Source organism: Stigmatopora argus, chromosome 1 (assembly GCF_051989625.1).
Source record: "Stigmatopora argus isolate UIUO_Sarg chromosome 1, RoL_Sarg_1.0, whole genome shotgun sequence".
Lineage (NCBI taxonomy): Eukaryota > Metazoa > Chordata > Actinopteri > Syngnathiformes > Syngnathidae > Stigmatopora > Stigmatopora argus.
This window is the reverse complement of record NC_135387.1, coordinates 20,870,949-20,884,555: the sequence shown is the minus strand read 5'-3', so window position 1 is coordinate 20,884,555 and position 13,607 is coordinate 20,870,949. Positions and strand designations below refer to the sequence as shown.

Below are 13,607 nucleotides of genomic sequence, written 5' to 3'. Positions count from 1 at the left end.
CAAAAGCACATTTCACAGGGTGAATATCATAAGGAATTAATTCATCCAGTAATGGTTGTTTTCTTACTGCAAAACAGAAAATAACCAACAAATAGTAAATGTTACTTTGCCGACATCTACAGGTAAGAAAGAGTATAGCAATTCTTTTGCGCATATAAGCCGTACCTTTGATTCAGTCATCTTTTTTTAGTTACAAATATGGCTTATATGCAAGAAAATATGATACCTTCGAAATTCTTGTTGGACAAATGTCACGCTCTCGGCTTTCCAGAACCACTTAATAATAATTACAAGCAAGACAAAATACATAGTTATTGATGGCAGACCCTGTATATAACATATACCAGTATACAACATAAGCATGATTCTTCCCTATGTAAAAAAAACATTTATTAAACCAAGGGTCAGTTTACACAAGATTCTTCAACGCAAACATTAATAGAAGAAAAACAATCACTGTAGATCTCAGTCTCATGGCGAGTAGTGAGTGACAGCATTGTACTTTATGATTTGAAAAGGCTAATTTCATAAATCTCAAGGCAGCACCTCGCATCTTTCAGCCATGGGAGAATTTTCCCTACAGCGCAGCTAAGTTTAATGAAAGCACCGTTAAATTACAGCATCCTTCACCATGAATCGAAGAGAAGAGGAAAATGTTAAATCCTTGGTGCCTACAGTTACGTTCTATCTATTCCCATCTGTAATTACCGGGCCTAATTACTAGCTTCTCTCAACTTTTTCTGCTGTCTGTTTGTCTCCGTGGCCTGAAGATTGACCTTAGCACTCTCGCGCATTGCTGAGCGGGCGACGTGAGACGTGTTGCTCGCGGGCAAGGCGGAACAAGCCTCGGCCCGCAGGAGAAAAAAAAAACAGGTGCTCCTGCTATCTTTGCTTTTCCTTTTTCTTCTTCTCATCTTCATTGAGTCCGTTTCCCCCCCTTTTCTCTGCACACCTGTTGAATTGTGAGGAGTCGTGCGAGCTGAGCAATCAGCTTTGAAAAAGTCCAGAACTAGTGTCAATTAGTGTTAGCCATTGTACGTTGAGATACCGTGAAACATTTTTATAAAAGTTTTAAGGGATAAATACAAGTATTGGGGCTGTCCGGTGGTGCGAGTGGTTAGCTCATCGGCCTCACAGCTCTGGGGTCCTGGGTTCAAATCCAGGTCACGTCCACCTGTGTGGAGTGTTCATGTTCTCCCCGGGCCTGCATGGGTTTCCTTCGGGTACTCCGGTTTCCTCCCACATTCCACAAACATGCATGGTCGGCTGATTCGACACTCTAAATTGCCCCTAGGTATGGGTGTGAGGGTGCTTGGTTGTCCGTCTCCTTGTGCCCCGCGATTGCCTGGCCACCGATGCAGGGTGTCCCCCACCTCTGACCTGGAGTCAGCTGGGATAGGCTCCAGCACCCCCACGACCCAAATTAGGATAAAGCGGTTAAGAAAATGAGAGAGAGATACAAGTATTGACAGTGCGTGGCCAAAAGCCACGCACTGTAAAGCCATTAGCCACAGCCTCCAAATCTTTTATTTTTATTTTTTATGAACGCCTACATTGTTGAGAAAGGTTTTATATTTGTGAAAATTGAAAACAGCAATGAATACATTCTATTTTTGAAAATGTAATACATCCCACAAGATAATTACACTGGCCTCTGATGTGGTGTGACAGCTGTTGGGACACCTTACTCATCACGGCTGGGAACAACTTTCCTGGGATTACCCAGCTGTTTAGGATCTCGGTGTCATGCTTTTTTAGTACCTTTTACTTTGACTATAACGTTGATGACAAGAGAGGGTTTATCATTTGTAGATTACAAAGTAAGCTTTTTCTAAAAAAGAAAGAAAAAAAAACAATTTAGGCACAGGTGTGCAAACTACACGCGGGAAGGCCAGAGGTCAGAATTGAGGCACTTGAGCTCACAACTGTGAGGCAGTGTGTCATATTTTTTCATCATTAATCTTGAACAACTTAAACCAATCAGAAAGGCATTTAAGTATGTCGTGGCAGGTGAGTCACAAACGGTGGAAGGTCTCCCAGTGCCCATTTGACATTGTCGTCGTACTTGCCGAGCACGTGTCAATCCTCAGGTGAGCAAACCAGTTTCTTAATGATGGACTATGAAGAAACCCCGATCAATGGTGCAAATGAGGCGGCAGTGTTTATGCCTCAGAGCGGCGCATCGCTCACCCTCTTTCCAAAGCCTGCATTTGCGCCTTTCCACGAAATGACCAAACCTGGTCTACAAAGTCTATCTGCTTGGCACAGACTCATGCCAATTTATATTTAGACGTCATACAAAAATAGGACCCTAACATTGAATTTCAATATGTGTACTCGTTTAGTTTTTGAGCTTCAGCATACTGGCACCCTGTTCTTTTGTAGTTTTTGTTTTTAGCGGCCATGAAACTGAATTTGATGCACACACATCTGGAAAGGCTTCTTATTGGCGATTATGAATTGTTTGCGTGAGTGTTTATGTAGCACTGCATGGGTGCCGACATGTGGGAATCCTCTCAGCATTCCCAATAGGGGGTGTTTTTTCTCAGGGTTTAAAACAATACATACGCTGGGTGAATGTCTTCAGTATGTGTGTGGCTGGTCTTTCATTTTAGCCGTTTTACACGACTGTGCCCACTGCAGCGCTGAAGGGATGCATGTCGCCAAACAACGTGTGCGCGCATGTTTGGACACATGTGCGTGCATGCACGCATGCATGCTCACCTCCTCTCTTCTCATCTGGTCAGGCCCTCTAGCTGGTAATCTGAGCGTTGAGATTAGAAAGAAAAACAGAGGAGAAGAATGTCTTTGGTTGAGCCAGCGAGGAATTTACAATGGCCTTCAGGCTGCTTTGACCTTTCCCTCCCTTTCTTTCTCCCACTCTCTCTGGCACACACAAAAATGACAGTTTCATTTCTTTTTATGATAGCGGTCTCATTTCATCATTACAGCCACCCTTCGTATCCATGGGATAACGTTAGACTTCTCACGTTAACTGAGTGCCCAAAATTTGCGTTTCATTAGACTTTCTCTTTTCTTTTCAAATATTGTATATACATTCACGATAGATAAGAACTTGGATGAAGTTAGAAACAAATACAAAACATCGGTGACTCGTTGGCTGCCACTTATGGCCAGAGATGTCCAATTTATTTAGACTCAGCCAGAGGAAAAAAAAAAATCTTCCAGGAAATTTGTGACAGTTTTCCTTGCCTGCCTGAGGTGTAGATCAGGGGATGATTATTATTATTATTATTATTATTTTCAATTATGGGCCGGTGTTTCCATTAGCGCGCATTAATGGGAGTTTTCATTTCAGATGGGACAGCTGCGTGGATACACAAGCCAGACCCTATCGCTCTCGTTCCGTCACAGCCGAGCAACCTGCCTTCTTGCCGCAGAGGTAAGCGTATGTTGGGGAGGGGGCGCAGACGGAGGAGACAGGTGTTGGGGACAGGAGGTGCCGAGTAGCCCGGGGGTGTGGTCAGGTGGTCGCCCACCTGTCCCTACTTGCACCAGGGGGTCCAGTTACACGTATGCATTGACAAGTGTGCAAGACTTGGGGTGGATACTTTTCAAGAATTCAACAAATACTATATTCTATTTTTCAGCTTTTTTCATTCTTGTCAGCTCAAGAAAATGTCATTATTCTTCGTAAATCTTTTAGTTTACTTTCAACATTGAACATCTTGAAGTGCTTTTTTTGGAGAGTTGTCAATACTGACCAAAGTATTTTTTCATTTTTAGTTGGTTGTTTCAATGCTACCATTCAGGGCTTGTGTCCCCAGTTTGAACTCATAAGTCAAAGCAATGTCCAGATGATGGTTCATATTTTGAAGAGCTCTTGAGTCAGGTCACTGGGGAATATCCCAAGTATATCAGAGATATGCTTCTTTTAAAAAAGTGTAAACGGACACCAGTGTGTGTGGCACATGCTGTGTTTGTGTAAAACGTCAGCGATGGGGGAGACAGGCGTCTGGCCTCGGGGTGTGGATTTCAAGCAGGTGCATTTGCCTGCCCGGGACTCCTCTAGGGACAGGATGGAGCGAGACGTGGTAGGAGAAGAGAGAGGCAAGACAAATCTGTGCTTTTTGCACTCACACGTGAGTCCGACCGAATACAAAGGTTGATCCCCAGTCGTCCCCTCTATTGAACAGCCCTCCCTCCCTCACGACCGTATTCTTGGATGAGCGGAATGTGTAAGGACAATAGAAGCGTCCCCATCCTTGGTTCGCCTCCCCCTCAGGCCCGCACTGCTCCTGACAGGAGAACAAAAGTGCACCTTGCACCTCTCGGTAGCACCTTAGAGGCAAATACCTGAATACCAGAAGTAAATAAGAGGGAGAAAAGGAATTGCAGAATGACATAATGTGGGGTGAAAAGCGGGAGGGGCTCAATAAATGTGTTTAGCTCAGACCTTTTCTGCTTTGCGCTGCCAAGTGTAACACAGACTCACACCGAGGTTTAAACTAAACATGGGCCTTTAGGCTGGATCGAACCCCCTTCCTCTTCTTTGCGTCATTGCATAATCATCAACTTTACTCTCATACTTCTTTAGATAACTGCTCTCGGGATTTGAATTGCCTGCCTTGTGCGTGTGTGTGTTCCATTTCGGGCAGCCTACATTAGGTCTCCCATTTATCTTTGATTGCAACAAATCCAAACCTGCACATTGTATTGATGTCTTCCCATCCGAGTCACCAGCTAAGAAAATAATCAATATCATGGGTTTTTACCTGAGCATCATTAAATGCACACATCCAGTACGACGGGGGTCACAGGCATGCTGGGCCCCATCCCAGTGGACTATAGGCAGGAGTCAGGGGTGACCCTGAACTGGTTGCCAGACAATCGCTGGTCATGAAGACTAAACAAGCATTCACACTTGGCTGAAGTTTAAGAGGGCAAATGTGACAATTTCTCTCTCTCTCTCTCTCCTCTCTCTCCTCTCTCTCTCCTCACTCTCCTCACTCTCCTCACTCTCCTCACTCTCCTCTCTCTCCTCTCTTCTCTCTCTTCTCTCTCTTCTCTCTCCTCTCTCTCTTCTCTCTCCTCTCTCTCTCTCCTCTCTCTCTTCTCTCTCTCTCTCTCTCTCTCTCTCTCTCTCTCTCTCTCCTCTCTCTCTCTCTCTCCTCTCTCTCTCTCTCCTCTCTCCCTCTCTCTCTCTCTCTCTCTCTCTCTCTCTCTCTCTCTCTCTCTCTCTCTCTCTCTCTCTCTCTCTCTCTGGGTATCACAAATCTGCCTTCTCACTCCATAAGACATGATCGAGCCTCGGAATATTGCAATGCATGTATTATTACATAAACCGTCATAGGTTTGCCCTTCGTCCATGATTGAAGGTCAAAGGTCACACAACTGGACCTTAAATGTGAATATTAGTGAGTTTTTGTACCTGTGTACACCTTGTGGAACAAAAGAAGAAAGCTTTACTCAAATGGTTCCCTCAATCTTGAAAGCGTAAAATTGTTAAAAGATAAAATTAAACTGGAGTGAATCTTTTTTAGATTTTGTGAAGTAAACCCTTGAAGACAATTCCATGGCAATACAACAAACAACAACAGCACCGGGCACATCGTCTAGTACAGACACGCATGCACAGCCTTGTCCCGAGGTGTACAGGAAATGGAGTGTACCTCCTCCCTGAGGCCATTTCCTGTGCTTGGGTACAACTAGTCTGGATTAGTGTATTTGAGTGCCACACATAACTTCTTAGCAACATTGATCCGTGCATGTTAATGCTTTATCAAGTACCCAGTTGAAACACACCCTCATTAGAATGACAGATGCTCCAGGTGAGCAACAAAAAAGGGACCTTAGTGATGCTCAACTGTTTCTGGAGATACAAGCCTTCGTTCAGCCAAATTCTTTATTTGACATGCACGCAAATATTTTAGATACTGTACACGGTTTACCCCGAAGATGATGAAATGTTTTGAGTTACGAGCATGGTGACAAACAAATTAAATGCAAGGTATCCCTGTACACTGAATTGGAGGCTGCAGAGGGGGGCTGGCATGGAATCTTCACAAGGGGGGTTGGGGGGTGGGGGACATTGTGTAACAGCATTACAGTTTGGAAAGAAAGTTTGAAACTTTAACCCACTGACTTAATCAGCCCCTAGCTTGAATCTGATCCCCCAATGAATCAGCTCCAGACAGTGCCAGTTGTGCTACGAATGACATATTTTACTTTGAAGGCAAGAAGCTCAGCATCCCTCAAAAAAACAAAAACAAAACAAAAGTATATCCACACAAGTATCTGCGTTGTGTTGTGGAAAGCCAGAACGTCATTGGTTTAACTGACAAACATCACAAAATGAAAAACCTCCCTCCAAATTGAGCTATGCCGTGCGCCTCTAGCAAATGAAATAACAAAGAAATGTAGTAATCATTTATTTTACACGTGGAAAATAAATCTAAGAACAAAAGTTTCGTCATGTACATGGTGCTTACCTCCCCATCAATAAAATAAAAGGGATAGAACTAACAAAGTGAACACACCCTAAAGGAGAATGTGTCACATTAATAAGTGATATAGGGTAACAAATAATAGACAAACAATGTTTTGGTATAGGAAGATTACATGAAATGTCTAAAAATGAATAATATCAAATAAAAATTACACATTACATTTTAACCAATTAAACCCTCAACATTTCCTTGCATTTTGACCTCTGTTACACACATGCAGCAGCACCAGCCGCGCCCAGATGCTTCATATCAGCACTTTTTGGAAAGCACTGTGTCCAAACAGTACTGACAAGGCGCTTCCTGAGACCGAAACATTTCCACTTAGTGTAAAGACTAAGTCTAACCAAAAGCATTGGGAAAGCACCGGAGTTTATGTGATTTGTGTTGCCACTTGCATGCATAGCTTGCGTACTCAAGCAAATTCAATAGTTCAAAAGCAAAAGCTGATGGCACCATTTTTTTGGCATATGGAATTTTGTTTTATCTGATCCCAGGTTGAAGCTATTTACTTTTTAATAGGGGTGTAACTAAATTAATATTAATTAAGCAATGATGAGATACATAAGTAAAAAGCCGTAAAACCAAATACTAACTTGGATGTTTTTCACACAACTATGCACAAAATTACACTAAAGTTAGAAATGAAAGCATTAAGTTTTGTGAATTCAAAAAATAACACAGCTAGTCTCGTAAACAAAGCTGAAAGTCACCCGTAGATCAACCATAACATTAAAACGAAATACAATATTGTATTATTTTGAACATTAAATATCTTGTTTTTCTTGTAAATTCAATTAAATATAGGTTGAAGATGATTCACCATTTATTGTCTTGTCTTTTTTCGTACTCTTTGGAATTGTGGTTATAAACTTGTGACGCTCGTCAGCTTTTGTCTTTAACTCGTCCTTTGTTTGCGGAGTGGAATGTACAGAATTTGTTGCCTGAACTTCCTGTGCTTGTGTGGCTTCTCATGTGAATATTACCTTCATTTAATACTATAATTTGGTGTGAATGTCTGGAGTTTGCTGTAAATCGTCTGCCTTGCTGTCTGTCCCATGATTGACCGGTTATCATCTCAGGGTGTACCCTACCCATGAGCTCTGAGGGGCTCCAACATGTGACCCCGTAACCCTTTGACGGTAGAGGATACGAATAGACATTCTCACATTATAAGGCAATGATGCTGATATATCTTACATTGGGGAAATTCTTAATGGGTAACAAGTGCATTTTAACAACTGCTTTGGCATAACATTATTTTCTTTTGGAGTAAAAATCATATTGCGTCAACTGAAAAGGAGCAGACGGAGTTGCTGTCTCTGTGACACAGCAGTATTGTATGTCTGTCACTAATGGCTCAAGAATGTCACATTAGTCAGGGACTGTATGTGTGACACTGGCAACACTAAAGCACTTTGAGGCTGACAATATGATATTCCAAACGTGGACGCACACCCACACATCAGTGACTTCATTGCCCCAAAGCAGCAAAGTAATCAACTGCTTCTTAAACGCCTCAAAGCATCAAGCGTTGCCTTTCAAAACAGCTCAAACATTCTGCTTTTCATCTGGAAAGTGTGTGCCTGGAAAAAAAAAGTCCAGATGATCGAGTCAAGAACTTTATTTGTCAGACAGGTTTGCATGCCATAGTGAGTTGCTGCATGCTTTCATGTAGTATGTGTGTGTAGTCTTTCCCGGGGTGTTTACATTGGGCAAGTAAGTCGAGCAATCTGAGAGGAGCTTTCTGAATGCCTAACCCCCCCGTGTGCCACAACGTCCCTTTCACACACAGCAATGCGCATCCACCACTCAACAGTGGGAGCTATTGCAGGAAACACGTTGTTACCTCACCAAGACACGCTGGCGTCGGTGTGTGTGGGTCAGGAGGGCAGCGGGGGATTGCAGACACATTGCTGCCATATGTGCTCTCTCTGCATGTTCACCCTCAGCTGTAAGCACTCAGCACACGCTTCCGCTCAAAGTTCCTCTAAGGTAACTAGAGCGTGTGGAGCATATGGCCGCCCAAACTGAGACAATTCATATCAGTCTTGCTCTCATCCAGGGGTATATTTGGAGATCACCGACCTTACAAGATCTTACCTTACCCTCTACCATCTGGGTGTCTCTTGTGCAAGCAGAAAATACGATCAATGGGATTGCCACACTTGACTCTGAATTTTGTGAGACCATTACATTTATGGGGAACAGCATGTTTCACTTCCTTGGTTTTTTTTTTTTTAACTGACACCGTAAAAGGGAAAAATGCAGGATTTCTCGCAATTTTGTTTTAGTTTCAGATCTAAGATACAGTAATACCTCGATTATCGCGGTTAATGGGGGGGAATGTGAAAATCCGCAAACTAGGCTCACCCCCTATTTTATTTTTTATTTTTTTTCTTCAGTGAAGTTGCTTCCGCTTGCGCGTTTCTACGTGGATTTTCACTTTTGTTTTTAACTTTAAAAAAATTAGCTGTCTCGTGGTGTAGAGGTTCACTCGCCTGACTTCGTTGCGGCCAGACGCGGGCTCGATTCCCACAGGTGGCGGTATGATTGGGAGTGCGGATGGTCTTTTGTCTCTCTGTGTGACGTATGACTGACTGGAGATCAGTCTAAGGTGTAGTCTGCCTTTAGCCCAAAGACAGCTAGGTTAGGCTCCAGCAACCCTTTCGAAGATGTGCGGTATGGAAGATGAATGAATCCCCCCCAAAAATCCCCAGAAAAAAATCAGCGATGTAGTAAAGCACCGATAACCAAAGCATGAAGTAGCTAGGTGTCTCTGTACATCATATTCAGAAGTGCCAGGTTTTCTCACACTGGTAGAATTTAAAATGTAAACATATTTTCCAAGCCAATTGCAATAACACTTCAAACACAATGATCCTTCCTATGACACTTGATGAAAAATTGTTAAGTTTCTGACTGCCAAACTTCATCGCACTTCCAGCTCACATTGTAAATGCAACTCAGCTCAGACTTGTGGCACATTTTTCAAATTTGCATTATTGACCTGAGGCTTAAAATTGGGTCAGTGCTTTTTATTTAAATAAATAAAAAGTTATTCCCTTTTTTAGCTGTTCCACCTCTCCTCATCCGCAACCCTCTCACATGCCTTGTCCATGTGTCCCTTTGCACGCTGACAGCTTGGCAGGTGTGCGCAGGTGTTCCCCAAATCACTCAACATCGCACAAACCCACCCCCACTCCCACGAATACACACAACTCAATCCACCCATTGAGAACCTGTCGCGTCTTTCCTGATGTACTCATTTGGAATTGCAGATTAGTACAATGCTCAGTGAAATGTTAATGAATATTGGGGTTGTTGAAACAAACATGAAAGGGGTGTTTTATTTTTAAAAAAGCCTTTATTTGTCACTTGGAATAATAAGAAAACTCACCAGTGCGATGAAAAGAATCGCTCATAAAAACATGTCGAAATATTAAGTCACACGCCGTTAAGACACAAGGGGCGATATTGGTGAAAGAAACTGGGTCCTTTGGTCAAGCTTGAGTGGTCAGTTCAAAAATGGAGGTCACCCGTCACCCACCTTCACAGGCAGCTGTCTCAACACACATCTTGTATGGATAAAGAGGAATGGCATCCACACATACTACGCGCAAAAACACACCCAAGCAGCTGCAGCATGGCTAGAGTCCCGGACCGGCCGGCACCAACGGGAGTTTCCTGGGACTTAACTGCATGTCCAGCTGCTCCCATGTCATATATGCTCATACTGCGGCGAAATGTGGGGTGGACCCCAATCTTACGTACGTGTTCTGATATTTAAAAGGCTCTCAATAGTAGGAGAAGGTCCATCAGGTGCAAACGGAACCGGTGGGACGCTCCTGCGAAGGCAGGTGCGTCGACGAGGCGGAGTTGCTGCATCCCGATGTGTTGTGTTTTTGCAGCAGAGACATGCGGCTGAAGGTCCGCGAGCAGGAACCGCACTGGTATTTCTTCACCTCGGCGTGCGTCTGCAGGTGTGCCCGCAGGTTGGAGCGGTCTGCGAAGGCCCGGTTACAGTGCTGACAAGCGAACGGACGCTCGCCTGAAAGGAGGAGAAAGAGTTGAGCGTCAGTCAGTACACGTTGGGATGTGCCGATAGGACGGCGACGGCGGGGGGGAAAGCCAACCTGTGTGTGTACGGATGTGTCCCCTTAGGAGCCACGGTCTGGAGAAGGCCTTGCCGCAGGTGGGGCACACGCACGGCAACGTGTGGGAGCGGATGTGCATCTTCAGGGCGCCCAGACTGCTGTACTCCTTGGGGCAGTGTTTGCAATGGAAGGCCGGCCGGGCGACCTCGGCGGGCTGCGACGGGGCGCAAAGGTGGGACGTCTGGTGGCGGGACAGCGGCGAAATGGTGTTGTAGCTAGTAGTGCACTTGTAGATGGGTTGGAAGAAATCCGGGCTCGGGGGATCGGATGAACGTCCGCCGTCTTCGTCGTCTTCGCCGCTGCTGCTGAAGGGCGAGCTGCTGAGGTCCAGAGGCCCGAGTGGCGACGGTGGGAGAGATGAAGGCACGATCGGGGAAAGGGGTGCGGGCGGGGGGCGTGCGAATGGATCCGAGGGGTAGCGGGTGTGCTCCCGGCTGGGAAGATCGGCTCGGGGGAAGCTTTCGGGGATAAAAGCTGAGAAGAAAAGACAAAAGATATTAGGAAGGACATGTGTCATTGGCTTCAAAATAGACATTTCTTAGTGAGTTACAAGTACAGAGCACCTTACTTATATACTACAACGACTTGAATCATTTAAAAGAACAATAATGCTATTTTCAGGCTTGTTCCACGTGTTGTTTGCTCGCAGAGTCAACATTTGAGATAGTGAAATGTGAACGTACCGGTTTGGCTCTGCAGGAGGCTAGCTCTGAAGCATGCTTTCTTGCAGGAAAAGTACTTCTTGACGAGGAACGACCGAGGCATTGTTGGCTTTTCAAATTCAAAGTTAATTCCGCTGCGATTGGGCTGCTCGCGAGTCAGAGAGGCCACGCCACAAGGCAACAACGCAACATCCAGCGAGAAGAGTGAGATCCAAACGCCTGGTTCGCCTCCTCAAATAGTGACCGGCGAGAAGCGGTGGGCGTCTTAGGCGAGGGTCTCCGCCCCAAGCCAGGACACACCCAGCGTGTCGGGGCGCCACCGCTAGCTTCATTCGCCACAGGTGCCCCAGTATGCGTGAATCCTTGCCGCAAATCGCTAATCTAATTGTGCATTTCACGCCTCTAATGGCCCCCTCTTTCCCACCCCCTCGCACTGCAACAATGCGGTGGACAATTGCGCGGTGTTCCAAAGGAGTTTTACTGCAAAACTTTGCTTGATGGTCGATGTCTAAATTCACGAGTGAACTTTGTTCCCTTCAACCGTGAGCGACTCCTATTGGTTAGCATTTTGTAACGCACTTTTTTTTGGGTGAAAATGGACATAGGGTATGCATCAATCTACCAATATGGCAAGCTGTTATGCATTCAATGATCATGTTTCAATGACACGATTGCATCAGATCTATTTTAATTGGAATAGGCTGCCCTCCCTGTTAAAATAGAATGGACATCTATCCTTGTCAATGGCAGCCAATTGTTCAATTTATGAAATATTTGATATTCAATTGTAGAGTAGTGTGGGAATATATGGGAAATATTTTAAATCTATTGAATATATATATATATATATATATATATATATATATATATATATATATATATATATATATATATGAGGATAAGCGGTACAGAAAATGAATGAATAAATATATATATACATAAATCATTTTGAATAGATGTAAGGGATTATTATTGGTTAGTGAATGATCCATTTTGGGGAGGAACTTTTAAAAATAGTATCAATACAAAAGAAACAAAATAGCAAAAACACAACTTTTAAAAGCCGGGAGTAATTCAAAAGTACAAAAAAAGTTGCTCACCAATTGTTTAATGATCCCCTCAATCATGTCATCGAAAACTATGATTTAGTCTTTCACCTGTTTCAGTGAGCGCTGTCAGATTTAATCCCTGAGGAAAAGGTGCCAAACATTTGTTCTGAGCTGGAAACTTGAAGTCTTCATGTCTTCTAAGGTTCAAGAGGTCACTTTGACCCGATTGCTGTAAAAATCATCTGCAGTCTGCCTGCAGCCAAATCATAGCAAATGTGACAACATCGTGTAGTTAGGAGCTGTGTTCACTCCCCCTGTGTGTGTGTCAGGTGAATATTCAATTATGTCCTTCTATTATACATAGATGTCAAAATATACACTTGACTCGCATTGTATAGCTAAACGAATGATGCATGTATGGGCCAGCTCGTCTACCCAACTCCACCATCACATCATGCAAACAGCTGAGATTAGTTTCACACGCGTCTCTGCTATTTGTTTTTTATTTTTATTAGCGTGGTGCCCCCCTGACCCCCAGTCTCCGTGGCGTCAGCATCAACAAGCGTCTAACGACGTGTGAACTTTTTGGGCATGCCGCGACAATGGCCCCCAAAGACAGGTGCACCCCCAATCCCAAAGCGCACATGCTCACCAGCCCCTCTAACCCAATGGGTGTCATCTATGGGCAACTGATTTGAGGCTTTGAACATGATGTGTAGTATCACAAATCAGAAACTTCAATTGATTACTTTTCTGGACTGATCTTATTTGAGAAATCCTTATCTATCGCACTCTTGTCTTCTCCAATTGTGGCCACCTCAGCACATTTCATGCAGCCCCAAGTCGGAACATTTCGAACTGGGATAATGGTGGCGACTATTGGCCCATTCAAATTGCACTGTGAGCAACCTGTGTAAAAAACAGCACCTCTGCTATTGAGACGTCTCGCTCCCTGCTGGGTTTTGTATTGCCGTCTGCAAAAAGAACAAGAGGGTCTGTCTTCCACACCTTCTTCATTAACCTCTTCCTCGCTAGGGTGCATAAGTGCCCCGAGCAACAAGGAAAAACTCAAGTCAACTCCATTATTGTTAACCCTACACTGGGCACCTGTTTAACTCATTGGCTGCCATGAAATGTGAAAACTTGCTACCAGTCTTCCCATTTTAGATTGATTAGACGTTTATCGTTGTCACTTGCAGGCATCGAGTTAACTTTTTATTTTTGTCTGAAATCAAAACAGTTTTACATAACATTCACCTTTTGTCATATCTG

At 44.1% G+C, this 13,607-nt stretch overlaps 2 protein-coding genes across 2 annotated transcripts in view; one reads left to right on the top strand and one right to left on the bottom strand.

Annotated features, from left to right (window-relative positions):
• The window catches only part of samhd1 (SAM domain and HD domain 1), a 33,523-nt gene that overhangs the window by 12,895 nt on the left and 7,021 nt on the right, over positions 1 to 13,607 (top strand). Inside the window, exon 16 of the mRNA XM_077608345.1 lies at positions 3,320 to 3,403. Coding sequence (XP_077464471.1) covers positions 3,320 to 3,403 — 84 coding nt within the window. The remainder of the gene's footprint in view (positions 1 to 3,319; positions 3,404 to 13,607) is intronic.
• On the bottom strand, positions 9,815 to 11,787 carry snai1b (snail family zinc finger 1b). The gene is made up of 3 exons (XM_077616132.1): positions 11,308 to 11,787; positions 10,604 to 11,098; positions 9,815 to 10,518 (listed from the first exon to the last, which is right to left on the bottom strand). The coding sequence occupies exons 1-3, from the start codon at positions 11,387 to 11,389 to the stop codon at positions 10,286 to 10,288; spliced, it is 810 nt and encodes a 269-aa protein (XP_077472258.1). The 5' UTR covers positions 11,390 to 11,787; the 3' UTR covers positions 9,815 to 10,285.